The 20,876-nt window shown below is 50.0% G+C and overlaps 1 protein-coding gene across 1 annotated transcript in view; it reads left to right on the top strand.

Moving 5' to 3' along the window:
- Positions 1-20,876, top strand: part of NRAP (nebulin related anchoring protein) — a 62,599-nt gene that overhangs the window by 40,140 nt on the left and 1,583 nt on the right. Inside the window, exons 26-35 of the mRNA XM_089898194.1 lie at positions 971-1,075; positions 2,339-2,437; positions 4,344-4,448; positions 4,795-4,902; positions 5,755-6,066; positions 11,745-11,849; positions 12,667-12,765; positions 14,606-14,710; positions 18,020-18,127; positions 20,509-20,640. Of these exons, the coding sequence (XP_089754320.1) occupies positions 971-1,075; positions 2,339-2,437; positions 4,344-4,448; positions 4,795-4,902; positions 5,755-6,066; positions 11,745-11,849; positions 12,667-12,765; positions 14,606-14,710; positions 18,020-18,127; positions 20,509-20,640 (1,278 nt within the window). The remainder of the gene's footprint in view (positions 1-970; positions 1,076-2,338; positions 2,438-4,343; positions 4,449-4,794; positions 4,903-5,754; positions 6,067-11,744; positions 11,850-12,666; positions 12,766-14,605; positions 14,711-18,019; positions 18,128-20,508; positions 20,641-20,876) is intronic.

Raw genomic sequence — 20,876 nt, 5'->3', positions numbered from 1 at the left:
AAGCAGGCAGGCCCTGAGCGTTGGGAAGCGTTGGAGGATTTCCTCACTCCCAAGGAGATACAGAATGTGTCTTCCCAACAGGCAGCAGCATCCTTTTTGGTACCCGCCTCATCTCCCAGCTTGCCACCACGTTTCCGTGCCGGGAGATTTGCAAGTAACCGGCCTCTGCTGGAAAATAAAACAGCCCCCCCAAAACCCGCTTTCTGGTTTGGCAGAGCCTGAGAGCTGAGCGGTGCTCAGATCCGGGTTACTGTTGTCCACTGGAATTTTCTGCCTGTGTACAGCGTTTACTAAGTGACATAAACTGTCAGGAACCCGACAGCAGGTGGAGGAACGAGGGAGCAGCCACGCTCAGCTCAAGGGCCCGTTTGTCACTTGAGCAGAGCCCTGGCTTCCCCTGCCTCTCGTTGCCATAGCAATTGGAAGGCGGCACGCACCGGGGCGCCTCGGTGGCCGAAGGGGAGTGAACTTGGGGCCCCCTTTAAACTGTCAGCCCAGACCCCTCAGGTACACACACCGCCTCCACCCACACAGACTCGGGCCTTTGCCAGATTATTCTGGATTCATTTATTAGTTCTTTCTTAACCCATGATTAATTAATGCCGCCTTCTGCTGCTGGGTTTTGTTTTGAAGACCCATTAAACCATTTCCACATTTGCCCCAAGACAGCTGACTTTCTAACCACAATCCGCTCCAGCGTTTATTTTTTGATAGCCCACATTAAAATAAAAATCCGCCAAGCATCCCTCTAACAGCTACGGAGACAAGTGACAGCAGAATTATTTTCTTCTGACCTACATTTTTGTCTCCCTAATGAGCATTTAAGTAAGAAGCGTGTGTGTATTTGCTGAGTGTGATGTATCTGGAGAGACTGCCTTGGCCTTGAGTTCTGATTACGATGCTGTCTGTCGTGGGTCCTTCCTCATTCTGCGAGCTTGGCTTTTCTGATTCCTCGTGTTGTTCCTTGTAGAATTTGTACCGGTCGGACCTGAACTTCATGCGAGGCGTTGCCTGTGTCATTCCAGGCACGTTAGACATTGAAGGGAGAAAGAGAGCATCTGAACTCATCAGTGAGGTAACCAGAGACCAGGACGGGTTGGGGGTGTCAAGTATATTCCACGGTAGAGGTTACACAACAATCTGTTTGTTTCTTACTAAAGCCAGTTAGATGCTACACTGTTAGCAGTGGCAGCTCACCCAGCCTCTCTCCTTACTCCCTTCTCCATTCAGACTGGATGCCGTTTAAGATAGCTTTGCAGATCTCGAGCCAGTTCCTATATTAACATATAAGAATTATTTGCTGGATCCTAAGATGTACTTTCCTAGGGTCCCTTTGAAGAGTGGCTTGTGGTACAATGAAAAGAGGGCGGGCTTTGGAGACACATGTAGTGACTGAAATTCCAGGCCAGTACTCATTTGCTGTGTGACCTCAAGCCAGTCACCTGCCCTCTCTGGGCCTCAACCTCTTAATCAGTCAAATGGGAATGCTCAGACCTCTCTCATTTGGTTTTTTTGAGGGTCAGCACTAATCTAAGCCCTGTGCTTCTCTGGCGGCTGTATATGAAATGGTGGCTATAAGCTTGGTGATAACTTCTTGGTAAATTACCGAAGTCTGGAATTCTAAGCTCTTTGAACTCCCTGAGGAATCTTGCCCACCCCTGGGAGGGCTCTGGGATTTCCATTCACGGTAGATAGGCATAATGGAAGGCACTGCAAGCAAAAGGCGATCAGCATCCAGCCTGGGTGCCTCAGAATGGCTTACGCATTGATTAGAAGCTCTGAGCAAGCAGAATTGGCCTCACTGTGGGAGTTGAGATTTAATTTTGTGCTTTGCTTTTCCAATGAAATCTCTAAAGCGAGTGGTTTCTAAACCTCATGGTGCATCAGAATCCCCTTTGGAACTTAAACAAAGTACAGAGCCCACTGACGATTTACTGAATCCCATCCCCTGGAGTGGCATACAGGCATGTGGATTATTTTAAGCTGCACGGTTGTTTCTGGTACCCCCCCGCCCCAAAGCTGAGGAGCCCAGGGTTTCCAGCGAGCAAAGGAAATTTGGGAGCAAAACGTGAATTTCTATAGTCGTGTTCACATTCGTAGCAAAGGACTAGATCTCCCTTTCCCATTGATAAGTATCTGATTCCATCCGTCCTCTCCTCTCTGCTGCTTCATCCCACTGGGTTCTGAGGTCACAAGAGCAGGGGACGGACTGGATTCTGGGCCACAGACTAGCAGCCTTTGCAAAACGAGGTTTTATAGCCAGTGCTTAATGAGCACGTTCTTCTGCTGCTTTTGCATCTTACCTTGTCTTCTTATTGCCTCTTGTGTGTGAGTTCAGAGTAAATATCGTCAGCATCCCCAGTCATTCAAGTACACGGCCGTGACAGACACTCCCAGCCTCACTCATGCAAAACTCAGCAACCAGATTACAAACGAGGTAAAATCTTCGGACGGCTTTGGGATGGGCTTTTTAAAAACTGCTGGATGGCTAAAAAAATATGTGTGACTATTTGTGGGACTGGCGGGGGTCGCAGGAAGGATGGGTGTTTGCATTGGAAAGAAAAGAATGTCATTAGATGGAGCCTCAACAGTTTCCAGAAGGAAAAAAGGCCCAGGAAGAAATCTGGTTTAGTCTGTCGTCTCGCCCCCCAAATGTGGTCACGGACCGACGGCATCAGCATCCCCTGGGAGCTTGTTAGAAATACCAGACCTCAGGCCCCACCCCAGACCCACCGAATCCACACGGTCATCTAACAAGATCCTCACGGGTTTCCTGTGCACGTTAAATTTGGAGATGTGCTGGTCTGCCATTCGTCTGTTTAGCTGGGCACATCTTGGCTAATCATTTCTCCACTGCCATTCTGGTGACGATGATGGGAAAGATTTGTGGTTGTCCGGGGACAGTGATACAGTGTGATGTTTGCCAAGCTTCTTAGTTCTCTGCTTCCTCTTCTCACTCACCACTTACCCAATTATCATTTTAATATTCTAGCAGAGGGGTGGGTCCCAGGGGAAAGAATCTCACTCCATAAAATCATCATTCCAGCTCTACTTCTTCTTAGTGGCCCTCTGACAAGTTTGAAATATCGGGTGAGCTTGGCAGAGAATGAAATTTCGTTTTTAAAATTCTCCTTCTGACTCTGACTTTTCAAAGTCAGTGGAGATTTGGGTATTTACACATTAGTTCCAAGCTTGGGATAAGAAAGTCCAAAGGGCTGTGTAGCGTGACATGACCAAGTTAAAATTCCCACTGAGCCTTTCTTGCCTGCTTTGTCATTGGGGTGCTGAGGGGTAACAGTGCCTCCTGCGGTGGCCTCTGGCCCTGGAGGGCTCAGCATCCACAGATCCAGTTCTAATCATGACAGACGATGTTTTCACAACGGCTGAGGCCGTGCCGCGCAGCAGTGGTGTGAGTCTGCCCGTGGGAGGATCCCGGGATTTTAGTAAAGGATGCAGACTGGGGTTTGGGGACCTCCCTTCCAACCGGCAGAGCTTCTCCTAAATTTCCCAGATCTTAGTATTGTCTTTACACTGTGTCCTCAGCAAAAAAAAAAAAAGTCTGCAATGGGAAGAACCACGATAGTATTCTTAAAGGTGTTTTTCTTCCCTCGGCCTATTATTGAGCAAAGTATAGGGAAGGGGGAAAATATGTTTTCTTTTACTCATCTTAGGTTGTCGGCTGGGGCTCTGTAACAAAAGATAGATTAACAAGAGAAAAGCATACAAATGTATATAATATAGGCTTTAGGTGGTGCAGGAGTCTTCACAAGGAAATGGAGTCCAGGAGGGAGGGACGGTTAAACCTGAGCGTTTTTATTCTAGGTTTGATGAAGAGTGGACAGTCGTGGGAAAATGTGTAGGGCAAAAGGCGGTGAGCTAAGGGCAGGGAACTGGGGGACACTTAGCGAGGTCTGTTTGCTCAAATGCCTCTCGGTCCTTCCGAGGTCAGAGATGAGCTTGTTCCTTCCCTGTGTCAGAGGGAGGGCAGCTCCCACAGGAGGGGAGAAGGTCAGAGAGAGGTCTTCCATCTCCTGCTGCTTCCAGGTTCCTTCAGCTTAAAATACGCACTATGCCAAGGTACCATATTTTGGGGTAACATGTCCTGAGCCCCATCACAAGCAACTTGCAGTTTTTTCCCCATTCCTTTCACAGCACTCAATTTGACTCATGAAGGACTATCTCTATTGAAAAAAAACATCTTCTCCAGGCTGAAGGTGTACCCATGACACAGCGAATGGCCTTTTACAAACGTATTTCCCAGTTGCGAAGGAGGGAACTCCAGCCCCGCAGAAATGCACAGCATTTACCTTCTTGCCTTTTTTTTTTTTTTTTTCCCTGCCCAGCGCCTCTATAAAGCAGCAGGCGAGGACGCGAGACACCAGTTCACAATGACCCTGGGCCTGCCCGAGTTTGTCCGAGCGAAAACAAACGCAGCCAACCTGAGTGATGTAAGCCTTTCCCGTTGCTGAGGTTGAGATGTGCTCCAGGGCCACATGTGTCTGTGTCTGTGATGGGACCTAACAGTGACCCTGGTGACTTTCACAGAAACTTTAAACAATGTATCCTGTAGACACTCATGTGAAATATACCTTACACAGATGTGTTGATACCTGCGTGTCAGAGCCCACTTCCGAGAGGGTGCTAATGAGATTTTCTTTGCAAAATCGAAAGCTTTTGCTTGTCAGGAATTGATTCTGGAACACCACACTACAAATAAAAGGGGGTAGCATTTGTTCTTTGAGTCATGTAATTTTTTTTTTTTTTAAAGAAGATCTACATGTGTTCCTACCATAGGCAAAATACAAGGAGTCTTGGCGGAATCTCCGTGTTCAAGGCTACAAGCTGACAATAGACGCCCTCCCCTTCCAGGCGGCTCGGGTCTCTGGAGATATAGCCAGTGATGTGAGTTGAATGATATGACCTTCCATCCGGCCTAATTTCTGTTAACTTCATGTAAAACAATGTCTACGGCTGATTTTCCTGAATTAAAGCAAATCTATCACCACGTGAGACAGGATGTCACCTGCAGAATATATTAGTTACGAATGAGATTCTTTGACGGAGAGAGGGAAAGAAAGGCCCTGTTAATCAGAAGCTAAATGCAGGCAAAAGTCTCTAGCAGGAAGAAGATTACGATTTATTTCTAATTGCAGTGTCTAGGCAACGATCTCCCCGTAATGTGTGAACTGTCCGTTTTCTAGCTCCACCCAGAATTAGAAAGAGAACTCGCGGTCGAGATTGTGATTCTGCTTCTCTGTCGTTTCCCGCGTCGGCGGTAGCATTTTCAGCTGTGTTTCAGCCACTCTGTTGATAGCATCCCTAGCTTTGGGACATGAAGGTGACTTTCTGTTTCCCACAAACAAATCGCAGAAAATGTAGACTTCAAATAAATGGATCCTGTCTTTGGGGTTTGATGTTTTTACCAAGTGCAAGGGGATAAAGCACAAGTTTCTCTTTTACCCTTTTTGATAAATTCCTTTTGGGCACAGGACAAGTAAGGGGAGTGGGCCCCTCACTTTTGTTCTAAGGATCTGGTTTTAATTAGATGGGAGGAAGGGAGCAGTGTTTCCACTGTTCCTCCCCCAGGGAGGAAGCCGTGCTCTCAGGCCAGCCCCACTGTGGTTTTTCTTATAATCATCTCCTCCTAGTGTAAGAACAGGTGATTTTCTTACAGTCTGCAAGGAAAATGCATAAATGGAATGTAAGCGTCCCAAATGCCAGCCCCTGACTGCCTGGTCCCCCCCCCCCTTCCAGTTTCTCTACAGGCACGACTTTGTGAAGGAGCGAGGGAGGCTGATCGGGGCCCAGAGTGTGAGAGACGACCCCCGGCTCCAGCACTGCCAGCGGATGGGCCGGCTGCAGAGTGAGCTTCAGTACAGGAGGGAGGCGGCGGGCAACAGAGCCCAGTGCCACCTGCCCATGGACATGGTGCCCCTGGTCCACGCCAGGAAGGCCCAGGCCCTGGCCAGCGACCGCGACTACAGGACACGGTGCCACGAATTCACGGCACTGCCCGAGGACCTGAAGATGGCCTGGGCCAAGAAAGCTCACGCCCTGCAGAGTGAGGTAGGGGTGGGGGGGTCCGTGGATCACACATCAGTCCCCAACCTTCCTCCTCCCACCAGGCCTGCGTGTAAATCTCTGCTTCTTCCTTAGCCTTTCGGATCCCCCAAATGATTTGCTTGGTCTGTGCCATCTAGGTTGGAATGGTTGGAATTATTCAATCAATCAACAAATATTTGTTGAGCACCTACTATGTAGCAGGCATCCCTCAAGGCCCTGGGGATACAGCAGTCAACAAAAGAGTCTAAAAATACAACAGTCAACAAAAAAGTCTAAAAACTCCCGGGGTCATGGAGCTTCCGTTCTGTGGGAGGGAGATAAAGTATAAGTGAGGCGTGTAGTATGCCAGATGGAGACCAACAGAGCAGGGAAGTTGGGTAGGGGGTGTGAGTGTGTGTGTGTGACTTAAAATGGGGGTCAGGGTAGCTCTCACTGCAAAAGTGACATTTGAACAAAGCCCCTGAGTGGCAGCAGCCTCAGCATATTTGAGGCTGGGGTGAAGCAAGTGTGTGGGTGGGTGAAGAGGGTGTCGCAGGGGATGGGGTTGGGGTCCGAGACAGAGGCTCAGGGCTAGACTGTGTGCAGTAGGCGTGGTGGTGAGGCGAGGAGAAGAATTGCCCCCAGAGCTGACACTCACTGGCTGCTTTGCCAGTACTGGCACCCTCGCTACCGCACTTTGGGGTGGGGGCCGTTGCTGCTCCTATTTCACAGGCGAGGTCGCGTGGGAGGCGCCGAGGCAGGACTGGCTCCAGAGCCCACAGTCCCAACCCTCCCACCACCCGGTGCAGGGGAGTCACGCTTCCTACGAGGCAGGTGTGGACGCTGAGGCCCAGAGAGAGGAGGTCCTGGCCCACACAAGGTCATCAAGCCTGTAGGTGGGTAGCACCAGCCACTGCCCCCGTGGTGGAAGGCTCTGGAGTCAGTCCCAGGCCCCTCCAAGCCTCGGCTCCCTCAGCCGGGCCGGGGCCGCGGTGAAAATGTGGTCATGGTCAGCACTCACCGGGCGCGTGCGCGTGGCAGGCTCTGCACCACGCGGGCGTCCGTGCATCGTCTCCCCAGCCCCGCGGCTCCCCTAGGAGGAAGGCGCCCTCACGTTAGAGCAGAACTCAAGGGACTGCGGTCACATCAGTCCTTATCATCCATATCAGGGTTTCCCAGCTCAGGCCCTTTTGACCTCTGGGGCCGGATGCTTTGTCGCGGGGGCCTGTCCTGTGCACTGCAGTGTCCCTGGCCTCTACCCTCTACATCCCACAGCACCTCCTTAGCGTGACAATCAAAAATGTCTCCAAATATTGCCAAATGCACCGGGGGGCAAATCTGCACCCGATTGAGAACCTGGTTCTCAGTTGAGGGCTGGTCTATATGATGCACTGAGCACGGTGCCTTGTCTGCAGGAACACACCAGTGGGTGTGAGCATTTCGGGCTATGCTCTCCACCAAGCCTTCCGACTCTGGTGGCCTTCAGAGAAGCGGCTGCTTCTAGTTTGGTTCTGTTGTAAACACCTAACGGATGATTGATTGTGACACCAATGATGTGACTTAATGAACGTCAGGGTCATCTAATTATGCCTCGAGATTTGCTGGAACTGCAGTATCGTGTTGGGCGCCAACCAGCAGAGTGTAGAGCAGGGTGAGTTTATCGGTCCCCGCTCAGGGCACGTGGTCACTGAAGTACAGCCCAGGACCCACTTAGAAAGCCTTCCGCTTGCTAGAAGGCCACCCTGAGGTCCAAGAAGAACTCATAGCATGACTTGGTGCCCAGCCCGGGACCCTCTTGTCGGTGGCCTATTCCTGGGGAGAAGAGAAACCTCCTGGGACAGGACAGGTCCTGAGGAAGTTACAGAGGCCACCGGGGAGAGGTCGGGGGCCAAGCTGGAAGCCCAGCTTCGTCACTCACTGGCAGTCCTTCCACGGCCACTTGGCTTTCTAGGCCTCCATGTCTCCACTGGAAAAGCAAAGGGGTTTGATTTAATTGGTGATCTCAGATTTCAAGATTCATAGATTAATGTTTTTTAAAATGCTGGCATCAACATAATGTCAGACTATTTAACTAAGTAAGGAACAATACCAAAAACCAAATCCTACCTCAGACTACCATTTATATCACTGTTACTTCTGAAAAGAAAGGATAGTCTAACACTAAAAAAAAAAAGCCGAAGAGGAAGAACAAACTAAGACAGAGGGTCCTTCCCAAGAAACGCTAGTTGGCAATCTTAGACTGACATTTTACCAAATGGGAGATGCATTAGAATGATGTGTGCTGAGAAGTCATTGCCTAAGTGAAAAATGACTGTGTTGTGCTTCATGCATTGTTTTGAAACTTCAGGTTTGTTAAACTGGGGGGTCTTGGACTCTAAGAACTTCAGGTTTGTTAAACTGGGGGGTCTTGGACTCTAAGAACTTCAGGTTTGTTAAACTGGGGGGTCTTGGACTCTAAGAACTTCAGGTTTGTTAAACTGGGGGGTCTTGGACTCTAAGAACTTCAGGTTTGTTAAACTGGGGGGTCTTGGACTCTAAGAACTTCAGGTTTGTTAAACTGGGGGGTCTTGGACTCTGCTAGGAACAGTAGCCCCGCAGTGTCCACAGATGGTTCTGAGGCTTTAGTCTTCTCAGAGTCATCGCTGAAAGTCCAATCCCATGTGGTTATGTTATAGCGAAAAGGAGACAGAGGCTTAATATGAGCTTACTCAGTTCAGCAGAATCTAGGGTAGGGACAGTAGCCCTCAGTAGCCTTCAGCCATTTCTCCTGTCCTCTTCCGCCCAGGCCAGAAAGAATGCTGTGGGACTCGGGGCTCACCCCTGGGGAGAAGGCCCTCAAGGCCGTGATTGCTCAAGTCACGCTAACCTCAGGGATGTATCTGAGACGTGTGCTCCGCCCAGGCCACGCTCCACCACGAATCGGTGCTGGTTCAGTCACCTCTTAGTCTTTCCCAATCTGCCAGTGCACACTCCCTTCTGTGATCTCACGCAGGGGCTGCAGGGCATCCTGCAAAGAACAAGCAGGGACAGTCAAAGGGACAGTCCTGGCCCCGCCCTTTATGGCTACCCAGCCTCAGGAGACTCCTTAAGCTCTCCTAGCTTCAGTTTCCCCACCATCACAAACAACAATAACAATACCTAAAAAGTATGGAATGCTTATCCTGGGTCAGGCGTTTGTTTAAATATCTTGCGCGAACCATGTCATGTAGTATCTAGGTAAGTACTGGCATTACTCCCATTTTTACAGTTGCGGTAACTAAGGCACCTGTGATCTTCAGTAACTTGCTTAGGGTCATAAGCCGGCAGGGAAATGATTTGCTCAAGACCATACGGCTAGTAAGAGGCAAAGTGGGGCTCTGGGCTCCCGACTCTGGGTTCGGTGCTCTCTGGCTCCCCCTGGTGGCTAGATTAGGAACCCAGGCGCCCTGGCTCCCGAGTGTTGTCTTAAGGACCACCCATGGAGCGTCCCCCCAGGACAGCAGCTGGTAACTCTTCTGAGAATCCGAACGAACATTTCAACCCCGACATTGTTCTGTAGGTGGGAATAAGAGCTCGTCCTTTGAGAATGGCGCAAGGGCTGAATGAGATAATGAGTCTAAAGCAAACCACACCCTATGCAAGGTAGTGGTTATGCTGATTCTTATTAATATGACGAATATACCCCTTCCCCTGGCCACCTCCTGGGTGCATCTGCTTATGTCATTCCTGTTAGAACTCGGGGGCTGAAAGCTGCAGCTCGTGTGTCTGCCACACTGTGCTCCAGGATAGGGGTGCCGGGAAACCCCACGTGGGACTCCGAAGGTGGCTTCTAGGCCTTCATATATACAAGGGCAAATAGTGAGGCTGCCATGTGGGGAAGCCAAATTCAGCTGGGCATCCTGAGAAGGTCTCTTATTATCTTAGAATCCTTCTTTGAAACCGTCTTTGGGCCGATTCTCCTCGACTCCCCTCCTCTCTCTCCCTGTTTTATCATGAAGTCTGGGGCAGGCGTGTTGTTTTTAGGGTCTGCGTGAATAGTCAAAGCTGGGCTGGGAGCAGAAATATCAATAGACAATTCATTTATAAGAGAGTCTAAGGCACAGTCAGATCTTTGGGGAACCTGCATCTTGCCTTCTGACTCACCTGCGCTCGCACTGTTCAGCTCCACAAAAGGCAAGTTGAAAGCGTGCTCCCCCGCTTCATCTCACTTATGAAAGGAGCAAGGCCTGGCTGTGAAGAGGCCCTGTAGGATGATTCTCTCTAACTTAGAAATTTATCCAATTTTCTCTGTTCTTTATCAGAGTGGAAGGCAAAAGCTTTGCCGGTGTAGACTGAAAGATCGCGGTATAAAAAGCAATCTCACTGACATGGGGTTTTGAAACGTGCTCTGGGACCTGAGTGATGTCTCCCTGCACCAGTTGGAAAGCAGAGTGGAATTTGCACAGGGGCCTTAACCAGCAGACAGTAGATCAGAAACGGACCCTCTTTGAGGCCAGCTGTGAGGGGCACTGTGATTCCTGAAATGAAAGAAAACTAAAAAGGCCGAAAAGGCTGATTTCAGGAGTGGGTGTTTTGCGTTACAGCAGAGCTTATATCTAAATTAGAGAAAGGCTAGCAACTTCGTTTAGATCCAAATTTCAGATTTCCTTGGAGAGTCTCTTTCCACCTTTAAAAATGCCTAATTTCCATACGGAGAGGAAGAAAAGCAACTGTCTCATCGTAGGTAATGGTGGGCAAATCAAAGAATGGTAATTAGATTTATCGTTTTAGGAGACTCCTAATCAGACCCACTGTCTTTTGTTTTGTTTTGAAAATGTCAAAACTGAGTTCATTTGATGCCTTAAGTTTCCCTTTTATATACACAGGTGTTAAAGGCTGCAGGTTACATGTTCAGTACTTACTACGGACCCATTGTCTTAAAACCGCACTTACTATTTTCTCCCCAGAATTGATGCTGTACTCCTGATCTTCTGAGTCCTTAAAAGGAAGAAGGTGGATAAACCTTAAGCCCATTTGTGCAATATAAGCAAATCATGAGTAGAAGCAGGAGAAGGGGTAAACCGAGGCACAGAAAGAGTAAAATGGCTTGCACACCATTCGCCAGGTGTAGCCAGGTTTGTTCCAGTTTTGAGAGTCCTGCTGTAATCGTCTTCCCCTCCCCCCCACCACCGCAAGAAAAAAACAAATCTAACACATAGAGTGGCTTTTACCCCTCAGGACTCTCAGGTGTTTTCATGAGAACAGAGGGGTTGTCATGACCTTCAGGTATCACAGAGAGAAACTGAGTCACATTTTGGTACAGAGATTTGCTGCGAGTCACAGCAGGTTTGATCCAGAGCTCAAAGCCCTTTGATCAACTGAAAGTGTATAAAAACGTTTCTGTTTAGGCAGGCGGTCAATCGCCTCACTGCCAGAATGAAACAAAATGATGGGGGCTGATGTGTGGGCTGGGGTGTATATCTCAGGTCGTTCTTAGGGATCGTTCCCGCAGGTCAGTACCTTCTGCTTCAAATCCAGCCAGTTTACGGGTGGGACCTTCCTGTATCGTACACTGGACCCGTTATTTGATTCTGGACAGAGTGCACAAACTCAAACAGTTTGACTCGATGACATGCAGAACGCACCTGAATGAAGATGTTGAAATGTTGCGATGAAGCATTTTTACAAATGCCCCACAGTCTTCGACCCTCTCCTGATAAAAGCCAATGATTTTCTTCCTGCAGTTGCACTACAGATCAGACCTGATGGGCATGAAGGGGACAGGATGGCTGGCGCTGAGTTCCCCACAGATAGAGAGTGCAAAGAAAGCCGGAGAGCTCATCAGCGAGGTACCATTAATCTGACTCTACCACAGACGCAACCTGGCGTTTATGTCCTCCTGACGAGGGAAACTGCAGATGGACTGGAGATCCCAAGAGGGCCCCATGGCCACTGGACTCCTGATATTTCTCTGGGGCCATTTGCAGCCAAGTCCCGAGACAGAACAAGATTTCCCTCCCAGTGAATTCACTTGCTGGGGAGTTAAAGGCATGTTCCAGTCGGGCAGTGAAAGAGGGGTGATGCATTAGAAGATTCTCAAGAGAGGCGTTAACGTACAATTGTGATCTAAGCTGGCCCATTATTTTTGGGGAGGCAGGGAGAGGGTTTGCCACCCATCTCCTGAGTTTACTCACAGAGTCCAGTGTCTGGGGGTCGTCTGACTTCAGAGGCTGTTAAAAGTTGCACAGAGATGGTTACGTTCACTGAACTCCCCGCCATATTGATGACCTAGAGATTCTTGCCCTGGGAGCTCGTTGAGGGTGCCACAGCTTTCTTCAGTTCCTTAATAACAGAACCTACTTTTATAGGGTCTGAGCAGGGCCACCTTGTTGCTTCATCCCTCCCTTTATTGAATTCCTTTCTTGTGATGAGCTATGGCATTTTGCAGCCTCTCTTTTCAAGAATGTAAATACCCGGAAAATGTTCCTTATCACAGAGGCAGCTTGGATCTCTTCCGTATGCTGGTGAGGTGCCCACCAAGAAGAGAGACGTGTTTTCCAATCACGTCATTGGCACATTTGGTACTGAGTAGATGGGGTGAAGCTGCACTCAGAAAAGTGCATGGTGTTTGATTGTTTCATGAGAATCTTGGTCCTTCTCTTATAGACCAAATACCGTAGAAAACCAGACACTATCAAATTCACCACGGTGGTTGACTCTCCAGACCTAGTTCATGCCAAGAACAGCTACATACATTGCAATGAGGTGGGTGTTTTCTCTTCACTCATCCCAGGCCCAGGAGTGGGTAGTGCTGTGCAGTGGTCAGTGCTTAAGATGTGAGGGCAAACCTTTTGTCCCTTCCCCGGGCGATCTTGGGTCAGTTTTCTAATGTCTTCTAACTCCGGTTCCCTTATTTGAAAGGAGGGTAATAATAGCAACCATTTCATAAGATTGAGTGAATTAAATGAGGGTTAAATAAATAAAAGTACGTGAAGCTTTTAGCAAGTATCGGAACATAGTAAGTCCTCAATAAATATCTCTAGTTTGACTCATAATCATAACAATAATAATACTAAGTATTATTGACGATTCCTTACCAAACACTAGATCAGATACATCTTAATTGTTGATAAATGATAATGGAGTTAAAAGCTTAGCATAAGCCAATTAGAAAAACAAAACAAAACAAAACGGCTATATCAAAAGCTTCTTTCTGCTTTTACTCTCTATATGATTTAGCCCCATTTCTTCTCTCCTGTATTAATTTCAAAGAATAGGAAGTTACATATATATTTTTTTCCCTGAAATTGTCCAGGGATTGGATTTTGCACACTGACAAAGCTGCCCCATGTTCACAGAGTCCAAATGTTGTACTGACCAGTTGACATTTGCAAAACCCAGATTGAATTTGGGAAAGGGTTCGAATATTAAATATTATATTTCCTCTCTAAAACTGGATGAGACTCAACCGCTTCCTAAAATTGTTTGCAGTTCTTAGATCGCTGCCCTAAAAATAGCAACTAAGATAAAGCTTGAGGTTTGTTTTTGTTTTTTGTTTTTTTTTTGCGGTGTGCGGGCCTCTCACTGTTGTGGCCTCTCCCGTTGCGGAGCACAGGCTCCGGATGCGCAGGCTCAGCGGCCATGGCTCATGGGCCCAGCTGCTCTGCGGCATGTGAGATCCTCCCGGACCGGGGCACGAACCCGTGTCCCCTACATCGGCAGGCGGACTCTCAACCACTGCACCACCAGGGAAGCCCAAGCTTGAGTTTTAAAATTGTGTCTTCTTGGGACACAGGGTGGACTGTGAAAACTTCACACTTCTGAACAGATATTAAGGCATTTAAGACTTTTTAGCTGTTGTGTCTTTTTATTATTACTATTAGTGTTAAGTAGCAGAGGTATGGAGGCATCTTGTCACTAGTAAAAAGCTTGAGCAATGCCCAGTTGCAAAGGTTCTCTGAAATATCCACCCACTTTTACCGTTTGTGAAACACACAGGTACAGCCAGCCAGGGTGATGGTTTGTGACCCTTTTGGAGCAAATCTTGATGAATATTTTAAGCAGGGTTTATTTAAAACCAACCCCGGGGGCTTCCCTGGTGGCGCAGTGGTTGAGAATCTGCCTGCCAATGCAGGAGACATGGGTTCGAGCCCTGGTCTGGGAGGATCCCACATGCCGCGGAGCGACTAGGCCCGTGAGCCACAACTACTGAGCCTGCGCGTCTGGAACCTGTGCTCCGCAACGAGAGGCCGCGAGGCCGCCATAGTGAGAGGCCCACGCACGGCGATGAAGAGAGGCCCCCGCTTGCCACAACTAGAGAAAGCCCTCCCACAGAAACGAAGACCCAACACAGCCAAAAATAAATAAATTAATTAATAAACTCCTACCCCCAACATCTTCTTAAAAGAAAAAAAAAAACCAACCCCGCCACCGCCTGACCCTGGCCACATGGGCCCCTCCCTTCCTGGGTCGCTTCCGGAGGGATGCTCTCCATGGGCTTCTGTGCCCTGGGGAGAGGGAGGGGCAGGAAAGGGAATCGGCCCCTTCTTCACCTTGGCTGCAGCCAGTGCGGTTTCCCATTTACTGTGAGCCTTCTCCCCCACAGCGCCTGTACAGGTCAGGGGATGCCGAATCCCGGCACAGATACACCCTGGTCCCCGACCACCCCGATTTCACCAGAGCCCGCCTCAACGCGCTGCATCTGAGCGATGTAAGTGAACCAGCGGTTCATGTGGTGTGTGCCTGTTTCTGTAAAATGATCTGTGTCCAAACGGGATTTTATTTGTTAAAAAAAAAAAAAGAATGTCCCAGGAAGGGAGGCTGGAGTGGAAAGAACCATGGATTGAGAGTGGGACAAGCGACATGTGTGACTTTGAGCCACTTTCCTCGCTGGGCCTCAGTTTCCCAGCTGTAAAATGGGGCTGGAGCTGTGCTAGCCAATGCCTGTGGTCCTTCTAGCTCTCAAATCCTAATGCTGGGCATGGCTCCAGAGACCTCAGTCAGGTGCTGGGTTACGGCCAGAGCAGTGTTGCCGGTGCCCTGGCCCCGCGGGTGTAGACACCTGCTCTGTTTGTTCTTTGGACACCTCTCCTTAGCCATTCAGAGCAGTGTAAGTTTGGAGACAAAGTGGCGCTTTCTCTGCTTTCTGCCGTTTAGAAAGATGCTGCAATTCTAGTCCATCTGGTCCAAACACAATCCGCTCCTTTGTGTGTGAGGCTGTAGACCCCAACACGTCTGTTTCCCTTGGATGTGTGCCCTTTGCATGCATCACGGAGATGCTGTTTCCTAAACCCAGGCTTGTTGGCAGGGGTTGGAGGCCCCTGGTTGTAATAGAATAGGCGGCCGCTCTTCCAGCAAAGCTGTGATCCTGGGATAACAGGTATCGAGGCGGCAGAATCAAAAGACGCTGTCAGATCAGAATAACACAGGGTGAGTGTGTCGGCCTGGGGCAGCGCGGGGCCTCCCAGAGTCTGGCCATTCTTCCCGCCCTGGCCCGGCCATTGTGTCCTGGGGCTCCGTGAAGATCAACAGGGGGTTGGCGAGAGACGCCTTCTAGTTACCGTGTGTATTAGTTTGTTGCGTTTGTAAAGCCCTGTGGGATCCCACACAGTGAATGTGATGGTGCTTTGTAAATATGAGTTATTATAACCATTTGATGCTTTTGAGGGCTGTGCGAGGGATAATTTTAGAACAGCAGCTCTGGTGGGCTGACCTCCATCTGGGGAAGCGGGACCTCCCCCTCAGCGGAGCTTGGACAAAACATCCATCTCATTAATGCTGCAAGGATGTGGGAAGGCAAGGCCCCCATTAGAGGAACTATTGGAGGCCCATTGCCCTGGAAACTGGGATAAAACTACCAGTCCATTTGGGGCCCAGCTTAAGGAGGACAGCCACCCCAGGCTGGTGGCAGAAGCATCTCTCCTCCCACGAGGGATGCCAGTCTGCCGAGTTCCGGAGCTGAAATTAGCCGCCAGGGCATGCGGGTATGGAGAACTCATGGACCTCTTTTGAAAGAGCACTTCTTCGGGGGCGTGTAGGATACGCACAATTGGATCAAGTGCTCTGTGAGGATGATGTGGAGGGAAGGTGACCTTCCTGGGCAAAGAAAGCCACTGAGATGTGTAAGGCAGCCGAAATAACTAAAGAATCAAATGACTCTAATGTGTGAGGATGAGGGCAAAGCTGTGCCCACTGTGATAAAGAAGAGGAGCACCCAGGGTTCCAAATCAAAGAGCCTGCGAAGTCTAAAGGCTCCCAGTGGCAAGGCAAGAACCTCAACAGAATAAAAAAAACCCGGGGAGGAAGTGATGACAATCAAGCAAATAGTATATAGGGAGACAGGAGACGGGGGCCCAGCACCTCTGGGAGAACCCCAGTTTGGGCCGTGCCCTGGAGTTGACCCTCCGTTACAGAGCCTCAGAGGCTGGGATGCATTGAGCACCAGAGTGGGGTGACCTCGGAGTGTGATGCTGTGGGTGGATCGGTGTCATTCCCTAGCCCAGATCTGGCATGGAGGCGCTCATTAGGAAGGCACCGCAGCAGACCCCTTTCCAGGGAATGATAAGGGCTTTGACTCTATTTGCTAGTCTAACATTTGCGGGACCATCAGAACAGGAAGCGTAATGCTGGAGGGGCTGGTTAGTCTGTCATTGTCTGAATGCCCCTCCCCTTCCTCATACCTCTCGGTCCAGCCGGCTAAACTCAGTGGTGACCCAGGAAATCTAATCCTTTGGGCCCTGATTGTGATCTGTCCGTAAGGTGATGACCCCAGCGATGATTGGTTCTGTACTTCTCGCTGCTTGAGCAAAATAGGCGTCTGGCTCCTGGTTTGTGGTGTTGGGGCTGGAGGCGGGCAAGAAGGTGGAGGTGGCGAACAGCAGCAGGGAAGAACGATGAGGTCCACCGCGCTTGGCTCAAGCTTTCCGTGGTCCCCGCTAGCTCCAGGCCCGGTTGTGGGGTGGCGTGAGGGCACTTCGCTTTTTTCTGCCACTTTTCCTGGGCTTAATCCCCCGAATCCCCTGTAGAACAGAGCCTCAGCCTTGACCTCTATTTCCAAGTGACAAAAGTAAGGTTCTTAAGGGCCCCCTCACCTGCCCTGGCTCTGGGAATGAGTGAGAGACCGACACGCTCTGGGGCTGTCACTTTGTCATCTGTTGGTGATGTGCCTCGCCTGCTGTCTCCCTTCTCTGTGGCGGAATAAAGAACAGCCTTCCGCTGGGATCTCCAGATGACTCCTTTCATGGAGCCATTCCCTTATCTTGAAAAAAAAAAAAAATTAGCTACATGAAGGCACGGGAGATTTTGATGCCTCCATCGGTGATGTGGGTCTACCTGAGGACTGAGAGGATGTGATTACAGACTCCCCGAGGGTGTGTGAGAACAACTTGAAAAGGGAAAAAAATGAAAGCGGAAGATGTGAAATACGGGGGTCAGGAACTCGGGCAGGTTCCTGACAATCAATTTAATTCAGGGGAAGGCTCTCCCCTCAGTGCAGGCACCAGGGGTGCATGTGGGATACAGCATGCTTCATAGGGATGCTGTGACATGGCATCAGAGGTAGCCCAGGGGCCCCCAGGAAGTCAGTGGAGCCAGTGAACATGTGGGTGCCAGGACCCAAGGAACAGAACCTTCGGCATGTGGGAAGAAACAGGGTTCTTGAACTTTTGAGTTTTGGCATCTAGAAGCTGCAAACCTGAAACGCTGAAATAAAAGCAAAGACAGAAAGAAGGGGGTCAGGGGCACCTGGTACCAGTGGGATGTAGCAAATGAGCCAGACCCACAGACCCCAAGACCCACCAGAGCAGGGCCTGATGCTCAGGCTGGGGGCTGAGAGCCGAAGCCCTTTGTGGCCAGAGCTGGGGAAGTCCTCAGGATGGATGTGGGACCACGGGCTCTGCCATTCTGGACACCAGCAAGACAGAGGGTGCGTGTTTAGGAACCACTCCCACTGAGAACCAGCAACATTCCAGACATGGAGCTACTCACTCCCCGCTCACTCATTTCTTTGTTTCCGCACTAGAAAGTCTACAGAAACTCTTGGGAACAGACCCGGGATGGTGGCTATGACTTCAGGCTGGACGCCATCCCGTTCCAGACCGCCCGGGCATCCAGGGAGATTGCCAGTGACGTAAGACCTCACATTCTCTCCCTCCTCTCTCTCTCTCTCTCTCTCTCTCACTGATAGGTTTTGCTCTGGTTTTCCCAGATCTGTTGAAAGGCAAACCACCGGCAACCAAAACTGAACAAATATTTCAAATGAAAGAAAAAAGTTGGCCTTATGTTTTAGCATCTTAGCCAGAAATTTGGAATTGGGGAGGGTTGTATTCCCACTCCCTCTGTTTTAAGAGAGGCACTCTTAAAGGTTGATGCGTGTGGACAGTACCTAGAAGTCAATTAACGTATGACTGATTTGTTGACCTTTAATTGAGGGACTATTTTTTTTTAGCTGAAGTGCACTGTGATGGGATAGAAAGAGATTGGGTTTCCCCCCTAGACTGGCTTGAGTTCAAATCCTGGCTCAGTCACTTAGGAATTGGCTCTATGGTCTTGGGCAAGTTGCTTAAATTCTCTGAACTCAAATATCTCCATCTATGAAATAGACATCTAATACTGGTCTCCTAGGATTGATGTAGGGATGAAACCAAAAGGGTTCATAGTGTCATGCACAGAACGTGACCAAACACGGCAGCTTCCGTCACTGAACAGGAAGATATCATTAACTAGATACGTCATCATTCACGAGTGGCTTGTTACTGGCCCAAAGTGAGATAAGTACAGAAATCAAGAGCAAGCATTCAGAAACGTTCTTAGCAATTAGACGTTATGACCCCCAAGCCTGTGACTGGTGGACTTCTCTGGCTGAGCAGAGTAGAGGCCAGTTTTTATGTGTTGTCAAATGTGCCTGGTACCACTACATACTAATCCCAGGCAGGAGGACCGCATATTGGACTTTGACAGATTGGAAATTTTAAAAATCAAAACAAAATGAATCCTGTCCTTCACTATAGATGGTTTGAGGAGCACTGGACTGGGTCCCTGCAAGTGGAAAGAATCAAAGGATGAGCGGCTACTGAGAGAGTGGGCACATTTTTCTTGCTGTTGGATTATTAACCATTACAGCAGCAATAATACCAGCAGCCAACACTCGGTGGGCATATGAGCCTGTGCCAGACATGAAGCTCAGCCCCCACTGAATCCTCTCAATGTCCCATGGGGTGGAGGTTCATTCTCCCATTTTATCAGGTGGGGAAACCAAGAAACCAGAGAGACTCAGTAACTGACCCGAGGCCACACAGCTAGTAGGCAACACAGGGAGATCCAGATCCCAGGTCTACCTGAATCCAAAGCTGTGCCCTTAACCCACGGTTGGACCTCCTGCTGAGATCCTGAGGACTGGTCCTAGAAGGGAGGTGGGCACCCATGACCCCCCTCTGCACCTCTGACCTGCACCCCCGGTACAGAGAGGCCTCCCTGCGGGACTGGGGCCTGCAGCATCCACGACGACCCGAGGATGAGGCGTTTCCTCAGTGTCAGCAAACTCCAGAGTGACAATGAGTACCAGGAAGGACTTCGCTAAGAGTCGGTCCCAGTTCCACAGCCGCCCAGACCAGCCTGGCTTCCTCCAAGCCAAGAGGAGCCAGCAGCTGGCCAGCAGTGTGTGCTACAGGCAGCCCCTGCCCTAGCCCACCTGCGACCCAGAGCAGCCGGGCCTGAAGCATGCCGAGAAGGCCCATGAGCTGCAGAGCGATGTGGGCTGCCCTCGCTCCCTGGCCGAGGCCCGGCCTCTGGGGCCTCTTCATAAGAGATGGCCAGAATCCCATGTCCCATGTTACCTTCAGGGAGGACCTGGGCTGAGATAGAACCCAGGAGACCTAACTCAAGAGTGCCAGAAGCAATGACAGGAATTGCAATGTACTGAGTCCTTCCTGTGGGCCAGGCTCTGTGCCGAATGCTTTCTGAGCACCGTGCCACATAGCTCTCACAACCAGCCCATCACTGCCCCAGTTTACAGATGGGGAACCTGAGGCTTAGAGAGGTGAAGTAACAAACTCAAGATCACATGGCAAATAAGTGGCGGGCCTGGGATCTGAGCCCCATTTGGCCTGATGTGAGAGCACAAGCTCTTGATTGCTGTGCTGTACTCTTTCCAAGGGATCTTAGTAGTCGCCTGGACCGTGACCTTTCTCTGGGGGGCAACTGAAACCCAAAAAAGGGAAATGACTTCCGTAAGGCCACAGAGCAAGTCAACATGGGAGCTCAGCCTTGAGCCAGGTCTCTGACCCTCCACCCCCGTTACAGCCCCATCACTTGAATGGAAAGATGCAGAGGACAGCGTTATGCTGGCCCAGCTCCCAGCACACAGGGTCCTCGATGCCAGGGAGCTCCTGCTTAAGCTGAATTGCCTCCCTTGACGGGGCTTCACTGACAGCATATTCTCCAGGGCAGGCTTTTTAAGCCTCCCCCCAAAGCCTGCTGACCTATTCCTCTTGCCTCCCTCCTCCCCCCAAGGTTAAGTACAAATCAGACTTGAACCTGACCAGAGGTATTGGCTGGACACCTCCTGGCTCCTACAAAGTGGAAATGGCTCGGCGGGCTGCAGAGCTGGCCAACGCGAGGGGCCTGGGTCTCCGGGGAGCTTACGTGAGTAGCGGGCTGGCTTGCAAGACCATGGGGGAAAGGCAAACTCATTGTTTCTTTTCAAACTTTATTTTTGGCCAAAGGTCAGCTGGCTCTAAAGACATGTGAAATGCAGCTCAGGCAAGGCGCCTAATTTCATGGGTCTGAGGTGACCAGGAGGATGACACCCGGGTTAAACTTCCTGCAGGGTTTTCTCTGAAGTCACAGCCATTAGTTCTTCGGAGACAAAACGTGCCGGG

This window comes from Delphinapterus leucas, chromosome 16 (genome assembly GCF_059928025.1).
Source record: "Delphinapterus leucas isolate spDelLeu-1000000601 "Yukka" chromosome 16, BTC_Dleu_Yukka2, whole genome shotgun sequence".
NCBI classification, from domain to species: domain Eukaryota; kingdom Metazoa; phylum Chordata; class Mammalia; order Artiodactyla; family Monodontidae; genus Delphinapterus; species Delphinapterus leucas.
The sequence above is the reverse complement of the archived record's forward strand: the minus strand, read 5'-3'. Positions and strand labels throughout refer to the sequence as shown.